Source organism: Odontomachus brunneus, unplaced genomic scaffold (assembly GCF_010583005.1).
Source record: "Odontomachus brunneus isolate Ranch 3 - 2012 unplaced genomic scaffold, Obru_v1 Obru_scaffold_065, whole genome shotgun sequence".
Classification (NCBI taxonomy): Eukaryota; Metazoa; Arthropoda; class Insecta; order Hymenoptera; family Formicidae; genus Odontomachus; species Odontomachus brunneus.
Window position 1 is genome coordinate 939,798 of NW_022639515.1, and position 21,702 is coordinate 961,499.

At 40.0% G+C, this 21,702-nt stretch overlaps 1 protein-coding gene across 8 annotated transcripts in view; it reads right to left on the reverse strand.

Annotated features, from left to right (window-relative positions):
• LOC116846483 (neuronal calcium sensor 2) overlaps nt 1–21,702 on the reverse strand; it is a 219,177-nt gene that overhangs the window by 68,607 nt on the left and 128,868 nt on the right. The window contains exon 1 of one of the 8 annotated variants that reach the window (XM_032820367.1): nt 7,322–8,090. The exons of the other annotated variants lie outside the window; for them this stretch is intronic. Coding sequence (XP_032676258.1) covers nt 7,322–7,361 — 40 coding nt within the window. The 5' untranslated portion in view covers nt 7,362–8,090. Of the gene's footprint in view, nt 1–7,321; nt 8,091–21,702 lie in introns of those variants that run through there. 8 annotated transcript variants of the gene reach the window in all.

The window sequence follows — 21,702 nt, forward strand, 5'->3', positions numbered from 1 at the left end:
CCCCCCCCTGGACAACGATCAAACTTATACTAAATCATGATACCTGTACTTCAATTTTGTCAATAAGCATTTTCTTGTATCTAATGGCCGAATGATGGTTAAAATGGTCAAAGTGTCAATACGTTTTCCCTTATATCTTCCTAATGTCTTTATCAAATTTCATTAAACTTTGAATTGCTCATTAGTAAAGGAATAATTCTGCAAAGTTCAAAAGTTCTGAGTCAGACGACTGAGCATTTGACTCAATAGCGCGTGTGTATATGTGTATATGTGAGATTGTCACGAAAGAAGCGCGCGAAGACGAGAAATTCATGTGCCACAAGCATTTTTTCTCTTCGTCGCCACATCGAGACAATCGCGCTCTGTTTTTTGCCGACAATTCTATCGATTTCTGAGCAATACGTGCAAAATTAACATTCCGAGTTCAAACTCGGGGATAAAAACGCAGCGAGTGTTCAGCGGGAATGCGGCCGAAGGTGCATTGCGAAAATCGCGATTGCAGAGCGAGAAGTTTCGCGAGTTTCGCGAGTTTCACGAGTTTCGCTACCACGTGAGCCATCCCAGCGCTCTCTCTCTCTCTCTCTCTCTCTCTCTCTCTCTCTCGCAAACTGGGAAATATAATTATAAGTTAGGGAAAGGGGGAAATTTTCACGGCGAAGTGGCGCGTTATGACAGCATGCTAACGTGCGGCTTGTAATCGCGCTTCGTTCGTTGTTCGCAACACTTTTCTGATCCATCATATTTGCACAGTCCGCACCACACGGCGATGATTAATCAGACAGGCATTGTCGCGAAATAATAAATGTATCGTCGCGAATTAAATAACAACGTGCGATGCCAATTCACCCCCGCCACTGCCGCGCTCGACCTCGCTCATTGATAGAAAGAGTTTTGCTAATTTAATAAAATATCAGTACGCGCGACAAACGAATTGTTGATGTAAAACAGTAAATAACGAGAATAAATGATTTCTTACTTTCAATTCGCTGCTCTAAACAATATCTGTGCAGTGGAGACCATTAACCTGACCTGAATAGACAAGAACAAATGTGATTTATATCTCAGGTATATCAATGTATGCTCGTTAAACAGATGCTGAATGGATGACAAAAAAATGTCGATAACGTAGAGGCAATCGTTAGTAACACGATCATACTATACTTTTTATATTTCTTGCACATATTAATCTTATATAAATATGTGCTGCTCTGCTTTACCATGTGTGCTAGCATTAGAAAACATAACCACGCACATATAAAAATCTTCCTGCAAACTTTCTGGATACTTTTGAGTTACTTCTACACTCAGTTGTAGATACGAAAATGTTCCTTGAAATTTGCGTTAACGGAGCAAACATACGTGTAATATGTACAAACTACAAAACTTTTGTATCAAGTAAATGTTTACGTCACAATTGCTCGAGATGTCAATTTTAAAATTGTTTGTCATTTTTGTCATATATTGAGCAATATTCCAATTTATTGTACGTGTTTTCAGTGTGTAAAAGCATTAACAATTCTGTGCAACCAATACGACTTTGCAGAAAATAAATTTTGCGAAAAGTCAGTATTTTGTCGATTAATTTTTTAAGCATGATATCCCCTTAAAATGGCAAATGATGAGAAATGATTTGCGACGGTAACAGTTCGACCTGTTTTCCTAATAATCATCAAATGATAAATTCCTTTGTTCTGATAGCTGAAGGATTTTTCTCAGCACGCGTTTTCTTGACGCACTCGCACGAAATGACTTCGTATCTGATTAGCCGCGACGCGATCGCGCGCGCGAGCAATTTTAATAATCCCCAGCGGCGTTTCACGGCGCCCCGGGGAAGATGAATCGAGCCGCGGTGATAAACGCGACCTGACCACGCACGTAAACCGCGTTGACCTAAAAAACTCACGAGTGCACCTGAGCGCGAGCGAGTCAGCGATTCAGCGAGCGCAACCCGCCACCGTTTCCGTAGCAAGCGATGCGAACGTTGATTAACTCCGTAAAGCCGTGGCATATAATGAGGCGTGAGAGACTTTGTTTACCTCCAGCAGTCGACTTCTCCCTCGATCACTCACTCAGTATCTCTCTTTCTTTTACGGGGAGCGAGAAATTACGATAGTTAAAGCGAATACACCCTTCGTGGTAGACGCGAACGCATTTTTCATGCACATGGAAAAAAACAACTCCGTCAGTGTAACTGAATTTTCTGTTGTTTGGAAAGCAAAATGAAAAACTCGGCTGTAGAAAGAAACAGAAAGATTCCTGTAGGAAAGATTTCTACTCAGCCAAGTGTTCTCAGTTACCTCAACCAAGTTTTAATGCAGCTAAATATTCAGCTGAATGTTTTTGGTAAGAAAACATACAACAGAGATATTATTTCTCGTCAGCAAGTTTTTTTGTCTGGCTCCTTCCTCCTTTAAACAAACTAAAATCTCTTTCCGTGTAAAGAGGATACACTTCGCGCGGATAACGAGAACAGACTGTGCGGCGGTTCCATGTGAAAATATGCCCAAAAAATATCTTATTCTTAGCAGAATTCTCTTATGCACTGAGAGAAAAAATATTTAAAAATGTTAAACACTTCTATAGTGAGGTATTAGTAACATATTTACTTAAATCTATGAAATTAAAGTTATGAAAAGTTAAGGTTTTCTCAAGAGATTTTCAGAAAATGTGTATTTTCTTATTTGAAAAATATTTTATATTAGTATAAGTAAACATGTTATTACAGTACCCACCTAGTAAATATTTACTATTTCTTAAATATTTTTTCTCTCAGTGTATATCGAAAGACTTCTTTTAAAACTAAAAGTGAGTTGTTCGGAGTGCGCCGCTTTTCACGCCCCCGAATAAGAATACGGTCGTTTGGATGTGAAGATCGGCAAAATAAACACGTCCCGCGAATTTACTATGCGCACAGATTGTCGAGTCGCGGAGAGGACTAGAAATTAGGAAAATGAGCGCGGAATGAACCACGCGCGAACTTCCGCGAGCAAGACCGGTCGGAGTCCATGCGCCGCGAAGTAAACGACGACGAGTGCCGCCGCGTTAACGCGCCGATTGGGTTAAAGTAAAACAGAACAATTCCCACACTGAACGTCGCAAACTAAGTTTCCAGTTTGCAGTGGGTGCGCGCGGCCGAGTGCGCGAATTACTCCACCGGCTTAATAAGAAAGGCAAATAGCCTTTACGTGCCGGTTTTTACTTTTACAGCTAAAAGGCAGCGCGTGCGCGACTACGTGCCTCTTCTTCCTCATTAATTTCTCAAGCGAACTTACCTTCAACCCGCGAATTGTAAAACCCGCGTGGTTTTACAATTCTAGTCACAATTTTCATTTGTGTTAAAATTAATCGCGCTTAGAACTTGCGACTTGCGTGTAAACGCCAGGAAGAGGAAAAAATATGTTATTAAAGTATGAAATTTATAATGTAAGTCAAACTTGATACGAATAACAATAAGACAAGTGGAAAAATTTAACTTGCATCATTATAAATTCCATTTTGATGCTAAAAATATTAAAATTTTTGCACGAACATGTGGGATTTGTGATATACTTGCTAAGTGCTCGCTTAGTTTCTCGGGGAATGGCAAGAGCGCGAACAGTTTTACGATGTCTTCGGGCAGTAAAGTGATAATGGTAAATTTCAACGGGACGCGAACGTCGGCAGAGTATTACGTCACGTAATATGGCTTTCTCCCTGAAAGCCATATCTCTCGAAAGAATGTAAGAGGATCCTGGCGATATCTTATTCAATACTTAAGGACTCTCCCTCTCCTTAATGTCGCTCTCTTTCATTCTCTTTCTCTCTTTATACAGTACCTGCCAACTTTTAATTAAAGCTACCGAAACTATTACCAGCCACACTTTCGGCTGGCTTTAATTAAAAACGGTAATAAATTCCACGAGAAGTTAATCTACGATATAATAAGCAGATTGTAATCGCGCGCGAGCCGAAATCTCATTACGTGCACTATAATAATTTTGACGGCGATTCCATGGGGAAATTCCGCAGTATCTCTGATCAACTTGGTCACTCGTGAATCATTTTGCGAAGCGCATCGCGCGGCAGCAGCTCGACTCAACAGAAGACCACGAAGTGGAAGTGTCTTTTCACGGGGTGAGTCGCGATGAGCAATTGCGGGAGTCGGTAATGCAAAGTGAATTTCCGTTCGTCGTAAAAATCGCATTATCGGCGAGGACATTAAAGGATTATCGTACGACACGAGCGCGTAGCTGCACTGCTGTATTGCTGTACGATCGAATATATGCGAGAGTATGAGACAGTAATAATAACAACGGTATAACACGCAACGATAAAATAATACACAATTTAATATTCCGTTGCGTTGCACGAATGTAGAAACGGCCGATTGCATCGCTGCCGCATCATGAATTATAAATTATAACGGCAATTTGCGATCAATAGTTAACACGACTGCTCATCGATCCGAAAAAATAACACGGATCGCAATGCTGTGATTGAATTGCGCGTCAGGCCGCTACGACGTTGAGTTACAAAAGCATTCGCGATAAAGTGGATGCGTCCTCACCGATCGATGAACACGGCTGCTGGCCGACACGCCAGAACTCCAAAATGTTCCCCGTTAATTCGGTTAATGTTATCTCTAACAACGACTTTGAGTGAAAAACGATACACAGACGTGTATGGATGTCGGTTGTATGCTGCCGAGCTTTCAATGTAAGAGCTACAATCCCTAGGAGAAATTGAACCTTGTTCGTGGCCAGCACCACGAGAGAATAAAGTTGTATCTAACATCACTACTAGCCAATAACGTGACATTCATTCACTTCTCCTAGTGGCTAAATAAATAAGTTAGCTGATGTTGAAACAAACGAAATTACAATTATGAGATGGAGAACCATAAATGGTTGCTAACGAGTAATGTAACGCCCAATTCTGCTTTTTTGAAACTTTTATGAAATTAACGTAATCTTAATTTTTATTTGCTACCTAATTTCTCGAAATGCTAGTGATGAATATAGTGGTCAAATTATGTATTTTAGAGTAGGCAACGCGTCATCTATTCTATCATATTTTACATATAGTGGTTAGACAACGGTTAGACCACAAACCCGATTTCAGTGAATAATGAAGCAGTGACGAATTAGTAACGAGCTAGACAATTTAATCTAATCTGTATTAGGTAGCGCTGGTTACTAGCTTCCGGTTCAGAGAGAGGTTAGTTACATTTTACTCTCGGGGTTGTCCTAAATTCGATTCAATTCCCGCATGAGCCCTCCCTGCTTATACAAAAGGGTTTCATTGCTTAAAAGTCATCAGCTTACATGAATATTCCACTCAGGCTAAACAATTTCAATGTTCGAAACGGCCGTATGCCGAGCTCGCATGAATAATTTCAGCGGCCTAATTAAAAAGAACGCGAGAAAGCAACACGAAATGGAGACGTGAGGATTTTTCAGAAACGCGCTCCACGGAAAACCCTCGCGAAAATGCTTGTTCTCACGTGTTTGTTCGTTTCCTCGCCTGCTTCGCAGTTGAAACCGAGAAATGCACACGATTCTGCGTGTTATCGCGTTTTATCCAGCGACGTCGACGTGACGCGAGATATCAAACAACCGCGCTCTCATCGGCAAATCTAAGACGCGATATATACAGATATATCTGCGCATTATAGCGTGAAGAGTTACCGGGCATCGTGCACGCGGCAGGCAGTATAGCGGAACGCAAATTGCGGGCTGATATCGCGCGTCAGTATCGGCGGTGGCAGATTTTCAACCACGAGCGCAATTTGCAATTCCTCCGCGCTCGGCTATAAATTACGCTGGTCGCCTCGGCGGACATTGACGCGAATCGCCAACGACAGCCCCGCGCAGCACGCGATTCCTCGCGCAAACGAAATTGCAATTCTAATCGCCGACCGGGCGCGTGTGTCACGCGGAGGCATTAATCTTGCGACGTTCCCGCGACTCGAGTTTCTGATCCGCCGTGAAATCAAAATTACAATGAGTCTGCAATGAGGTGGAAACGACAATCGAGCGCGGGACGATAGGCGTAACGATACATGAGGGAAAAAAAGCTCGGTTGGTTTGACTAAATCTCTGGTAAAATATGAATGAACGTGGAAATTGAAGTTGCCGGAATTTTGAGAGTCAACAAGATTTCTGGTTGACTTAAACGGAATTCTGGTGACTTCAGGCGGAACTTTCTGATTCGTTTATATTTCACCAGAAATTTAGTCGATTCAACCGAACGTTCTTTCCGCGTAAGATTTAATTTCGCAACGACTTGCCACGGCTGATTTTCTCTCGTTGGTGTTCCGTGATATTACTCGTATTATATTAAAATATTGAACAAATTCCAAGCTGTTTAGTGCGATTACAAGATCCGCGTTTGAGCGTAAAGATAATTTACACAAAAGATAAGTTTAGTTAGCCAAATATTTCTTCTATGTAAACAATTGCGATTCGTGAAGTCACGGATAGAGCCGCCGCGAAATGTGTACGCGCGGAGCTGTCTCTTCTTTCTTTAATTCTCATATGTCGGACCAATATTTCACTTGCGCGTTTCGGGTCATAAATTCTCGAACGGAAGCTTCTTACAGCTGACGTTCTTACTCTTAATGTAATCGTTTAGAGGGTCTCTATGGAAAGATAAATTGTACCCGAGACAAATCGACGAAACGCGATTTGCATGACAATCATCGCTCAGCGCTGTCTCCACTTTCTCTTCTGGGGACAATTTCACCGATTGAAGTCGACTGTTTTTTTTAACAAAACTATCTGCGGGAAAATCGATAGCTTTAATTTTTCTGAGCTCGTCGATTCGAACGAGACCCCGTGGGAATAGGAAACGTTCGGAAATTAAACGAATTGTCTGCGCAAAGTTATTTTTAAGAAATGTAAGATGAAAAATATAACGTTCAATCGTTATTCATATGCAAAACAAACACTGACTGCGCTGAGGAAAGAAATATATATAAAATAAAAGATTTATTCATCTATAAAATAAAAGAATTTATTCAGAGGATGTTAATAATATATTCATTTGCACTAATTGAGAAAAAAAACATTCTCTTAAAATAATTGTTTTTTATAAAAGAGTAATTTAAATACGAGAATTTAGAGCTAAGTGTTAATTAGTATCCGCCGAATAAGTATTTTTTATCTTTTTAGATGTTCTTTCTCTCACAGTATATGAACTGAGAAATGAATCCACGATTAGAAAAAAGGAAGATCTTGCTATACGAATGTTAAGATCATCGATTACTTGTTTTTTACGTTCGCACAAAAGCCACGATGTCAAAATGCTTGATCGATAGAAATATTAAGAAGAGATTACTCACAAATATAACGTACTCGCCTTACGTCCCGACGATCACACATCGCTGTTTTCGACACTCCCGATACTTATTTCCACGCGAGACTTATTGTTGAGATATAAAAGATGCGGAAAACGCGGAGCGATGTCGACCGATGTGTTCATGACGGCTGCTCGGCGCGAAAAGATCTAAGATGGCCGCGCAATTAATTGCGTACGCCGTGACGCGCGCTCGCCGCGGTATGAACGGTGGTGCCTTCCTACGACGCCCTCTGCACTTGTGGATGCGTTACTATTCGATAGATCGATCTTATCGATAGATGCGAGATTTTCGACCAGGCACTCTCTAAAGTACAATCAGTGTATTCTTACTGAAATGCTTATACTTATGGCTGACAATTCAATATAGCAAGTATAGCGCTGCAATCACTGAAGGAAAAATTCTCCTTATTTAAATCAAATATTGTTTACCTAATTTAAGAAACAATATTTAGTTTAAATAAAGAGAATTTAGATTTAAATAAATATGTTAATGGCACCCATCAAAGAAATACTTGTTGATTTTAAGATAATTTTTCCCTCAGTACAGTAAAATCTCGCTGACAGGGTCAATTAATACAATAGTAACGACCGTTGAATTCGGTACAATATATAGCGAATTTGTACACTAAGAGAAAAGAATTTCTGACGAATATATAGGAAAAATATTTATTCGGAGTACAAATATTTGAATAGCATATTTTTTCTACTAATATATAGAATATTTTTCATATAAAAAAATATACACATATTTTCTGAAAACCTCAGTTTTCAGAAAGCACAGTTATTCCATTTAAATAAAAGAATTTAAAGGTAAGTTAATAATCTTATGTTATTAATTATGTAAATATTTTTTATTTATAAGATATCTTTTCTCTCAGTATAAAAACTAAAAAATAAATTCACTATTGGGGAAAATTTGGAAGACTTTGATATTCAGACGTCAGAATCACATATTGTTTGCTTTCCACGTTCACGCAAAAACGATGTGCTTAATTAAAGAAGCATTAAGTGGAATTCGGCAGAAGGGGAAAATCTATTGCTGCACTGTGTTTCAAGTCGTAAAAAGTATCACAGTCTTGCGGCACGAGGCGCGTAATAATCAGTACTTGGGATTTTCGGCGCGGCGTCCCGGCTGGATTGGCGTAACAGGTATAGCCCATTAATATTTCAAATGATAATTTGGGGGAACAATGTACGAACGTATATCTCCATAACCGCGGAATAACTGCGACCGCGATTGCATCCGGCCTGCAATAACGCGACCGTTATTCGGGATCCCCGAGTATTTCAGTTGGCTGGTCTAAAGCGAAGGGATCTAATTCGCGCGCGCGCGGACGCGCGGGCTGGAATTACTCTCGCGGCCTCAATGGGAGAAAAACAAAGTAGAAAACAGTGTTCTCCCGATGTAACACGCGGTGCACCGCGATACCTAGTTATTAACGCCGATCGGAGATAGATGCGCGCCACGCGAAACAGTAGATCATATCCGAATCGATGGAAAGCTCAGATAAAAAACTCATTAATGCGCGCAGGTATGCGATACGACGTCGAAGATTAATCGATGCCGCGCTATTAATCGCTGCAAAAGGAAAAACCTTCCTTCGACGCGTACACGCCACGATAAGTAACGAGTTTTCCGCGACAATGGAAAGAGAAACAGAGAGAGTGAGCGAGAAAGAGAGGGAGAACTACAGATACGATCGATACGAGAGAGATACGGTAAATAGAGGAATTCAACGCAGCCGGCGGCGGCTTCCCACTTACGGGAAATTAATCCACGCGGGCGGAAAATCGGAAATTGATAATGCGAGAAACAAATCGCCGGGAACGAGTCGAACTTGAGAGCGACAATGCGCCTCCGTACTTTCGCGCGTTTTGGAAAAGAGCCGGCTATCATTCTGTCAATAACACGTGCCGACGCGAACACAGGCCGACATTACACGACAGACGCGTGTCACACATTTGCGCGTGGGCGTCACGAGCCGGAGGTGATCGCGTTACCGTTGACAAGTTTTTCGAGATTCGCAGACGGTTCAGTGCCACGACAATGCCGTCGAGCGGAATGAAACGTTTGCGCGATGCACGCACGAGGTGGTCGTGAATATTTGGTCATGCTGCGCGTGCAAAATTGTGCTCCCGGGGCGCTGCATTATATCAAGCAAAAATAATGTTGCCACATAATGCACGGCAGTCGGTTAATTAAGCCGCCGATAATTAATTTTATTCCGGGGCGCGGCACGAGCGCGGCGCGAGTGTATACTCCGCGCGGCCCCGTGGCCGGTGTGAGTTTCTTGGCAAAATATGAGAATTAGGAGAAAATACAAATTTGGCGCATCGATTGTCCTGCTCGTAAATGAGACACGGCTCCCGCGAATTGTGTAATTGCCAAGCGGATCATGAACCGTGAATCGAAACTCACTTTGATACATCCGCATAGTAATAGCCGTGTATTAGTTGAGCTGGATTTCTATTAATTTCGGCGGATTTGTGGGAATTAATATTGCAGGTTAATATGTAAACTGCTGCGGATCTCTCGCCCTCGCAATCGAAATCCCATCGTGTCGAGTAACGTCAATTGCGCGACATGGACCTGCAATAGCAAGCTGCAATAGCGGCAGCACGTGGAAATTCCGTTCACTGTTCGAACGACTATCGTGAACGCGAGTCGACTTTCAACGCCCAAGGAGTCTATTGACAGATCTTGTCTGTTCAAAAGTTAACTGCGAATCGCTACCATCCTCTCGCAGACGTCATCGCGAGTCGAAGTCTATTTTGCTCCACATGGCGACACGCGTCACTATGCTTAAAGTGTATTTTACAAAAACGGAGGTTGCATGATACACGGAAGAAGTATTGTCATAAAAGTTACAACAAAATATTGTAACTTTGGACCATGTAGAAATTATAGTCAAGATTACGAAAAATACTACGCACATTTCACTCTTTGCTACAAAATTATTATAATTATCAGAATGTTTTTTTTTTATATCGTATAGTAGATCGACAAATTTAATATTTCTATAGCAATTTATACTGTAATGTCAGTATAAAATGTCAGTATGTCCAGTTTTGCAGAAAACATTGTAAAATGAATCATAATTGAGGTAATTTCTATTACAATATTTTTGGATTATACAAAATTATGACTGAAATTATTGTGTATTTGTTTGACTTTTTATTTGACGTTTGACTTTTTACTGCAAATTTATTGTGATTCCTTGAATGTTTTTTATATAGTATATTATGCATATAATTTCTATCTAATAATTTATATACTATATTAATATAATTTACAAAAAAATTGCAAAAAAATATAACTTTAACGTAATTTTTACTGCAATATTTTTCTTATGTACTTTAAAGCGTGCTTTAATTATCGATGCATTTGAAATTAATTTCAGAGAAAAAGAGAAATATAATATACATACGCGGAAATAACTAGACACACGCTATTTTGTAAAAGAAACTTTTATACATGTTGCAAGCAAAAAGCGAATTGAATGGAACATCGTGCAGTTCTTGAAAAAATTGCATTTGTCTCATCCGAAAAATTCGCGATGTATACGAGGCTTTTTCGTGCTTCTGTGCAAATCGACGCGACTTTCCAAGTCGCCTCGCCCGGCGGTCGATGATGGTCATTTTGCGGATTGTCTGGCTCGGCGATTGAAACTGCCCGAGCTTGCCGAACAAAAATGAGGGCGAGGTTGAGCTGGTATAAGAAACGGATCTTATTTATTCCCGTGCTCGATCGAAGTAGACGGCTACTCGTTTCTTCCGCTTCCACTATTGCCAATTCTCTCTGTATGCGCGTCTCTCTCAGTTATATAATAACTATTACTTTAGTTATTATAAATAATAATTATTTCATATATAAATAATAAATAATAAATAATAATTATGTAAATAATAAATTTGTTGAACAATATACAGTAATTTAGGACACAATTTTGTACGGCCTGGGGTTGCGAGAATTGTGTTGCAATTTTTACTACAATATTTTCTCCGTGTACGTTCATTTGAAACCGATCGAACTGTAGCGCGCCTCGCGATAAGGGGAGCTTCTGAAATTTTCGAAGCTTTCACACGTGGCAGCCACGTTCAAGAGATAGCGCAGACGGACACGCGCGGAACCTTTCAGACGATCATGCGACACGACGCATGCTGCGAAGCGATATTCTCGGGATGCAGGCCAGGTTGCTTTACAAACGCGTTTAGAAATACCTGCCTTGTGAGGGATGGGTGGCCGCGATGAAATCGATAATACGCCGTGTAGAAGCGGGACACGTGTGCAAAACGTTTCAACTGTCGGAGTGCGTCGAGCTGTGCACGTAAAAAAAAAAAGGAGGAAATAGGCATGTACATGCAGTGCACAAAGCGTGCGCAACGCACACGCCGTGCGACGACCGCGCCCCGCGCGCGTGAAAAGCGTCTCGTGCCGCCGATGCGATCGACTGCGCCTCATGTCCGACTGTGCGCGATATTTTCCACTGCACTGGCGACCATAACAACGGCCAATAAAACCACGACGAACTATTACGGCGCGATGCACGGACCTCTACATGCCGAATAACGGCGTCCATTATATGCCATCGACCGGGAATACCAGTGATTCCGCGACGTCGTCGTCGACGTCGTCAAAAGAGCGTAATCAGTGGTATCTGAATGGCGGTCAGGGTATACCGCTGGGGGTGAACCGATTGCGACATTTCAGAACGCACGAAGAGCAAGCGAAACTTGTTGCTACATCATGGAGACGCTAATTTAAACGGTGATAATCAAAAGTAATCGTTTGCTCTGCACGGTACAATCGGTTTAAGATTGAGGGCCGACTTTAACAATTGAATCATACGTCTGTCTTTATTTAATTTGAAGAAGAAACGAGGACAGACATATTTGATTTAACTGTTAGCTGAATCAACCTCCCTCGACGAGTTTTGCAACGCATTTCGTATCTACAATAGGAGAATATATCTCTGAACGTAATTTGAGAATTACTACAAACAAATACTGCTATACGGAATACTTTACGAAATTCATCAGGGAGAAATGCTGTTACATTTAATTAGCTGACTATGCACGCTCATTGCGATGCCTTCTACGCAACTCGTGCAGATTTGACTTTTCGATTTGAACTTTTTGATTTGATCATCGCGGAAAGGCTATTAAATCTGCCTACTTTTCTCATTATCTTCATCAGAAATGCCAGCTGCGAGTGTAACAGGGAAACTAATTGTACGATATTACGCCGGTACTCTCTGGCAGGCGTTATAGCAAGAGGTTAAACGCATGTCTAAACACATAAGGCTTCATTACACGATGTTACTGAAGTTTAATTAATACACAGAACCATAATACACGACATCTTGTTAGTTATTGTGCAAGCTGCTTTTCTAATTAATGGCTTAATGTCCAATTCGCGTGAAGCACAGACAGGGACAGAGACAGGTTTAATTAAAAAGGAGCGGCGAGTTCTGTGCTTGACAGGTGTAAAGTTTCTACGGGTTTAATGTTCTCGACAATCGTGTGTCACTTGGCTGATCTCGCATTCGCCGACGAGGTGCACGACACGCGATGCTCGACGAGAAAAAATTATCACGCCGATTCGCCATTTTCTCACCATTTTTCGGAGATTCTTCACTATATTCGCACGACTGTGAATAATTTTTATATTTGTTGTGTACGTGTCAAAACCAACAATTCAGATACACGCGAAAATGATTTAATCCTACATTTTTCACAACTCTCTGTGTCCCGCTTATACAGCAAAAAAGAATATTCTTGTTTGAAAAATATTTTTATTTTTGACATATTAATATATTTAAACGAGATTGCATAGCATTAAACAAGGATAAGTTATTCATGCAAAAATATAATTGGCATAATTCAACACGAAGAAAACCTATGTTTCTGTTATTCAAAAATAATAATATTGTCTTGAATTTAAACAATTATTTGTTGAATTGAATATAAAATGTATCAACGTGTACAAAGTAAACTTATCTTTGTCTAACAATCTATATAACTTCATTTGAAGATTAACATATAAAAAATAAAGATACTTTTAAAAAAAGAACGTCTTTTTCTTCTGTGCGGATCAACACATATTTCTTTCCCTCCCTCGCGTTAAAATAAAAAAAAAACGAGCAATCTCGAAATGACGATCTTCTGTTAGTGTTCTCAACAATACATCTTATGCTTGGCCTATAATACGATTGGTCATAAGACGCCAAAGGTATAGCTCTCTACCGTACTTTTTGGTTATACTTGGAGGATTAAAGCAGATCTTCTGTTTGCATCTGAAAGATTTTCTTACCAAGTAATACAATTTTCATAATAACGTGATTCGCATTCATGAATTTGCCTTCGCAGAATGTGCAATACGGTAGTGTTGAATTATGTAGATCAAAGAGGCCGAGCCATTTATACAATGCATCGCGTACAAAGCGGGAGAATATGACGTACAACGATCTATTATGTAGCTTATATAAAATGGGCGAGTGCACTTTGCTTTTAGATCGGAACATCGCGTCTGCTCCGCCAAGGGTTTTAGAGCGCGATTCCGTGCCTGTTAAGAGTATTATCCATTTATACGCTGAGAGGAAACAAATCACCACTTTGTATCGCAAATCACGAGTTACCATGATGAAAACCTGCGTGCATAAAGAAAGTAAAATTAAGAAATAATTATTAATGCAATAAAATGAAAGTAAAGATAAAATAAAAGCGCTAGTGCTCAGGTATTTAATCCTCATGTATTTAATCCTGAACATTCTTATTGTTTTGGTCCTTAAATACGAATGTTTAATCTTTTAATTTTTAGTATACTAAAAAAGAAAATAAGAAAGAAAATAATAAATAATAAAATAATAATATTAAAAAGTAACAATATTTCTTCTCTTTCGACAAACGCTTAATAACATACTTAAATTTAAATTTTTTTATTTAAATAAAATAAACGATTACTTTCATGAGAAGCTATGTTTTTAAGGAAATATATATCTTCTCATTTAAAAGAAAACTTTTTCTTAAAATAAAAATATATGTATTAGTATAAATGAATATTAGCATTTACTAGATAAAGATTTTTTATTTTAAGGTATGTTTACTCAATATATATATATATGTGTATACATATAAATATGTTCTTTCTATGCTGAAAGTTTAAACATTTGTACTTAAATACCAAGGCTATAAGAATGGCCAGGATTGATACTTTTATCTTACGTATCTATCGCGGAGAAACACGGAGATTCCTTTTCGCCCATTATTCTCTCATTTGACGTGGAAGGACACGTTTTGAGAACAAATTACGACGCTCGTCATTTCGTATCTTTGGGGAGTTGGAACGTCGGAATAGAACCGGTAAACGTTATAGTCACGTAAAACCGTAGCAAAATTAATGAAACTTACTCGGACATGGCTTTACGTGAGACGTACTCTTTCGTCTCGGAGCGTGCACGAGTCACGCGTACACGTCGTAAAAGGATGTTAACCTGGTATTCGCGGGCTGAAAGTTCAGTCGAACTTTTTTAAATGCCAGACTCTGACTGGTGCACGTGCTAGCGCAATACCTAAAGCGACTATCTATACACGTTAGCCGCGTTAAAACGGCAAGAACTTTGGGAATATACACTACTGCTGTGCTGCCATTACTGCCACAGGTTCATTTGCATAACTAATTTCTCGTTTAGCAACATAAACAAAACAACACTGTCGACATAAATAAGCTGTTCCTGACGGCCACTTCGAATGCCATTGGCTTAACTCGTTCACAGGCAAAATCGCCAATACGCAATTTCAATTTGCCAACGGCAAATTTGCCAATATACAGTGGATGAAAAAGCGAAAATAAATTGCCGCAGAATAAAGATGTACGCGCATACTCTTGATGAAGGTTCATTTCACTCTGCGCTGTTTTGATTTGTTCCATGCTAGAATTTCGATTCGGCTTATACTGAGAAAAAATACTTGAAAATTTATTTGTGGGATAGAAAGTATATTTTTATAAAGCAAAATTTATTTCTGTGAAATAAAGTTCATTTCAGTGAATAAACTTTATTTCTCACCAATAAATTTTTAAGTATATTTTTTTGTGTATTGATAGTGAGAACACACACACACAAATTATTTTTGTATCTGGAACTAATATTTGGTACATACGACTTGGTTGGCATTACATGTTTTTTACTTGTGTCAAGTGCATATATTATTGAGAAAGTAAAACATATATAGTAACAATTCATCTTTTTGACCGTAATTTGATTAATTCTATTTTAATCGAATTATGATACCAAGTTTTCATCCCGACAACAGAATTCTTTTTGCAGTGAAACCGACCGCGATATTTCTGCTCGATAAACGCATGGTGCAAAAATGATGAAGAAATCCAAAAGACTTTCTCATAGTATAAATCACTTTAGTATGAAATCAAGGAAAAAGTAATAATAGATAACGAAGTGAAATAAGAAGCGAGCAAAGTTACTTTCCACGATGGTGTAATTTTCGCGGTATCATTTACGATCGGATCCGCGAAGTATCGCAGAATCCACAAAAGAACTGGCGTATCGTTTCCCGCGTGAAGTTAAACACGAGCTTTCCATTGTGCGCCGCGAATCCTATTTCCTTTTTAATCGTCTAGAACGGCGCTCCGTCGACGCTGCTCCTCGGTCGCGTCGCTATTATCGTCGACTTAAACCACGCGATTTACGGCGCTATAAAGAGCTCGAACTTGGAGAATCCGGGTGATTTTTGCCGCTGAAGGAATTACAGCGCGACGCTGAAGAATATGGAGGACACGCGACTTCTTCTTAACCGACGACGACGGAAAAGTTTTCAGCTTTCAATCGTTCTCGCTCGTGATAACGTGAGCAAGTTTTTAGTTTTCCACTCGGCGATGCGCTCGCGTCGTCTTACAGTGATATAACGATAAAAGATATCTCGTGGAATAATTTTACGCAACGTCCAACAAAAGAGAGCGTTTTAATCTCGATTGTGGAACTTAGAAACGAAATTGTGGTTCTACTGCGATAATTGGAAAAAACATAATTTCTGTCGAAAGAAGATGACATGTTGTCGTGCTTTTGATTACCTCACTGAAATTCATTTTCACTACACTTAAAAAATATAATCTTATCTTTAAATTTTCTGAATCCTAAAGGATTTTACTCTAATACACTAAAAAATATTTTAGTAAAATTATATCTTTTTTTTACAGTGATAAAACTCCTTTTACAGTGATACTACAGTGAAAATATAATATAAATATCTATATATACAGCATATATGACGATCTATATCTGATATATAATTCAAAAAGTGTCTAAGTAATTGAAATAATTTTGTAGTAAAAACGTCAAACATGTATAATCTTGATCATAATTCTGAAAAAATACTTAAAAATTTATTTGTGGTATATAAACTTTCTTTTCGTGAAGTAAAGTTTATATCTGTAAGATCAAATTTATTTTGATGAAGTAAACTTTCATCTCACAAACAAATTTTCAAGTACTTTTTTTAGTGTATGACATATAGTTTCCATTTTCTTTTTCATGCTAAATTGATCACTAAAGTCTCTATTTCGTTCTTTCTTTCTTTCTTTCTCTCTGTAAAATTGTGCGCACAGGAGTGGGTCAATTTCACGTGAAAGACATTAAATGTTGCACGAAAATCGGCGAGCGGGAGGATTTGCGGGCTGTCTCGGGCCCTGGAAGTCGAGTGCCAAGTATTTCGGTTTGCCCGAACCACGAAATCCTTTCAACGGTCCGTTATCGTCCCGACTTCGTCCCGGTTGATGAACGTGTCAACACGACCACGATACCAAGTTCGTCGGTATTTGCATACCGTCCATCCTTCCCCTCACTTTCAATTCGCCCCGTCAGTCGTGTCCTCCCCCGCCTCGAGGTCGAATTCAGTGTTTGCGTACGATAAAATGGAATTCTGGTAAGACTCCGATACTCCGCAGGCCGTGAAGCTCGCCCACGGTGCATTGTTCGCGCCCGGAAATACATAAAACATTTCTCATGCGCGTACTCGGCGGATTACGGAACAAATACTGCGATGTGGGTGAAGCGCGGTTATCGGTAACCGCTAAGAAAAGCTTCTAAAAAGGATTATTTCTCTTTCTCTCTCTTTCCTCTACAACGAAATATATATTTCAAATAGACACTGACTTTTTTAAATAAGGCATTAAATATTGCAGCGTCTATCTATTTTTTGAACGTTTATATGATAAGAAACACTAAATGCAATGCAAAAGTTAACATGTTGGCTGCCCAACTCAAGCTCAGAAATGAAAAATTTATCTGGCCATATAAAAAGACATTATCTTTCTGAAGAGCCACGAATCAAAATTATATATTAATTGCATAGAAGTTAAAGATAGTTTTACGTTTGCACGAGTGAAATGTATCATCTGCACGAAGAAAAAAGATTGGCTGAATCAACGTGACAGTAGCCTGCATTAATAATTGTTATTTGAAACTTGTCTCCAGTGAGATGCTTAAATTTGAACTCAGAATTAGATGTGAGTTTTTCAGTTGAATTGCGATTACAAATATAACGTTACGTGTATCATATAATTCAACTAAAAAATCTAAATGAAACTTTAAGGCTCATATTAATAATCATAATAATTGTCACCTGCAACTTGTCTCATGTGAGATACTTTGATTTTTACTTAGAGTTAAATGCAAGTTTTTCAGTTCATCTATGATATAAGCAACATATATCTATACCAGTAATTGCGATTCAACTAAAAGATCTAACTCATCTAACTCTGAACTCAAATCTGAGTGTCTCACTTGAGAAGAGTTTCAAGTGGCAACTATTAATACGAGCTTAAATTCCGATCTAAATATCTCACGTGAAACGAGTTTCAAGTAGCGACTATTAACACGGACTAACAACTCAACTAAATGTGTTTCGGTTGCACGAGACGGAATCAATGGTTTTCAAGAATCGAATTGGGCTCATAAGAATGAGGAATTCTATTTGCCTCAAACAAACGCGTTCAATCACGCCATTGTCACGTCAATTCCGCCTCAATTTTTCTTCTTTCCGCGTGATACAACAACGGCCGTCATATTTATGTCGCGATGAAAAGAATCTTCGCAAAAGGACTAGGGAACAATCGTGCAATTTATACCGCTCGTTCCTTCTCGCTATCTAGCGCGCGCCCCGAATATCCCGAGATCCTTGCTCGCCGCAGATATTAATTAGACGATTACTCCGGCGGAAATCTCGTTTCGCCTTCCAATTAGAAACAGACGCTTCACCGGATAACGATGATAAATGAGTCGATTGTCCGCGGCGTTCCGCCACTATAAACGCCTGTGTATCTGGCTTCGAGAGCTCGCGCGCATCTCTCCAATCGATCGGCAATTCGTGCGCGAATATGTTGATCGTGCGCTCCACCTGTTTAGTTGACACGCGATGGGCGAATCGCGAATAATGAAATAGACGGAACCCGCACGGCACAATTAACCGATTTCGCTGGCAGGGACTTGATTATAGTAGCGCTCGCTACTCGGGGGACGAATTTACACGGCTAATGAAGTACGTTGGCGACTCAATGCGATGCGGTGCGAGAAGAATTATCGACTCTGTGCCAGCCGCGCTCTACAAGCTATCTGTGTCAAGCTCGACACATGAGAGGCAGAGAACTTTTACCCTCGCGAATTCGCGTCTTGAAGAGAATCTGTGCAAACCTGAATACTTTCTTTTTCTGTCGAGTGTTGCGGCGCGTCAAGACACCTCGTGACATTTTCGCAACTCGATGCGTCATAAATCCGCAGAGTGAAGGATCAAATGTGGTTTTCCGGCGAAGCCACCGCGCACGCCCGAGTATCCGAGAATATCATCTTCTTCGCGTCTCTCCGATCTGATATACCTCCAACTATCGTGACATCAACGCGACACGGGGAAAATATAAAAAAAATATAGATATATAAAATGTATATAAAGTAGGACGCGTTTATTCCATTTTCGATGCTGCCAACTGGCTCTCGCGTCCCGAAGGAGTCCTTCAATCGCTTCCGCCGTCGTTAAGGCTTCTTCAGCGTATTTCACGCTGGCGCCGTAGTTCCATCGAGTTTGCGAACCGTTTTTCAGGACAGGGAGAATGACGCGGGTGGCTCTCAAAGACTACGAGAATCAGCCGAAACTGGGTCTCAGAGGAAATTCGCCGGAACTTTTATCCTTTGTGCGCTACGTACTTCCGCCGCGCACGTATTTCCCCGAGTCGGTATCAATCACGAAGATTAAGTTTAAGTTTAAGCGGATCATATAGGTAGTCTTGTATACGCGACGAATTGCATGCGTCTCGCAGCCCTTTTGCGAGGGACGATGGGAGGCGCGGCAAACGAACACGGCTGATTCGACATTTATTCATACAGAATACAAGAAAATATTCGTGACGGGGATATAAAGGAGAATTTTGCGAGAAAGCACGAAGAGGGAAAGAAAAGATTATATTGAGAAAAAGGTCTTACAAAAGTTAACAAATACATTCGTTAATAATTGCAAAGTAATTAGTGAATTCTGCACTTAGTTGAGGCAATTAAATAGCTCCTGACAAATAATTTGGTAATAACTGCAAAATAATTGAGCTATTACCAAAATATAATTGCAAAATGATTGAATATTATCAAAATATTTTTTTCATTTCATACATTGAAAAAAAACGCCTTTAAAGAAATATTGTATCTATTGAACAAGTTACGCGTTAGTGCAATAAGTTGCGCATATACTTGATATAGTTGACCAAATCGCAATCATCGGATCTGACGATATAGCAAGGATATAATTCGTTGAATCAGCTAAACATTTGCTTGAACGAACAAAATCCGTTCAAGCAAAGTTTCAATAACTCAACCACTTTTTTTCTCAGTAATAGTCATCGAGATATAATAATAGTCGACACGATAATAGTCTTAACAGTGTCAAACCTTGCTAATATTTCTTAATATTCAAATTATTTCATTACTTTCGTCTGCACGTTCAATCGAAACTATTTTGCCGAAACAACTATAGTCCATGCTTGATGGTCATCATCAAACCTTTTTTTCTAGCCTTCACAAAGAAGAGAATTTCAATATATATAATTTATGTCGGAGCAGCGCCGATGCGTATCGCGTTTCGTTGCCACTAAATTGTTAGGCAAATACTTGGAATTTAACCCGACGTGATTACAGTTAAATTGCATTTAATTCGATTCGATTTAATCCCATTTTCGCCGGTGCTCCAAAGAAAATTCTGTCGGCGGTTGCTCGAGCGCGAGAGCTTCACGACTTGCAGCGGTAGTGCGCGATCGTGTTAAGCCGGGTTATCGCGAGTCGCGACGTATTATTTATAATGATCGATCGTCCTCGTATATTGGCTGATGTGCCGTCTGAAATTTTTCATCAAGTTACCCTTTAGCGCGCGCGCGCGCTATCGTAAAAATTGATCCGACAGCTGACGCTGGCGCATTTCGGGTTCGTCATTAGGAATTTATGGCGCGCTCGTGTAGTTTGTTTATGTCTCTCACTCGCGAATGAAGGAGATCACTCGGGCTTTCCGATCGCATATTTCTTTCAATACCCTACACGCCGTTAGCTACGGGCATCGCCGGCCCTTCATTGATCAGAGGAATGTATACGGGCTAATCCTTCCTCTCATCCCTTTTCTCTGTCTCGCCGTTCGCTCTTCGAATGAGCGCGCGCGCTCCATGGAATACCAATAGAATCGCGAATTTTATGACTCTTCAGAATTTCATCTCTCGACTTCTCGCATGAATAGAACGCGAATTTACGAGCGCTCGAGATCGCGACGCGATCGCTCCTAAGAGTCCGGCGGTCCATTTCCAATCACGATTCGCGTTCGCATTCGCGTTCCCTTTACTGGTGCGAGCACTCTCTCACCTCTGATAGCTCGTTACCTGGCCGCGCCGATCGATAATCGGAATGGTCGCGAAGTCAGAATGCGTCCAGAGAGGTGTTGACGTGTTGTGAAACCTGCGTGCCTGCGCTCTCCCGAGAGGCTCGTTGACCGTCAACGATAGAGCTCTCGTAAAGTTGCAACAAAGCGAACGAATCTGCGCTGTGCGTTTTTATAATAACTTCATAGTCACGGGAAAAGACCGCAATTTTCTATTGATGCGTTGGGCGTCATTATTAAAAAATCCGCGCGATCTAAAAACGTCATGAAAAATTCGCCGATCAGCTTCCATTAGATTGGCATTAGGGGTGATTTTTCCAACTCCTTGTTAACTAACAGTTAAATCATATGTCTTTGCTTCTCTTTCAAATTAGACAAAGACAAAAACGTACGATTTAACTGTTAATTAATAGCTATTAATAACTGTTAGTAAACTGTTAATTTATCAAA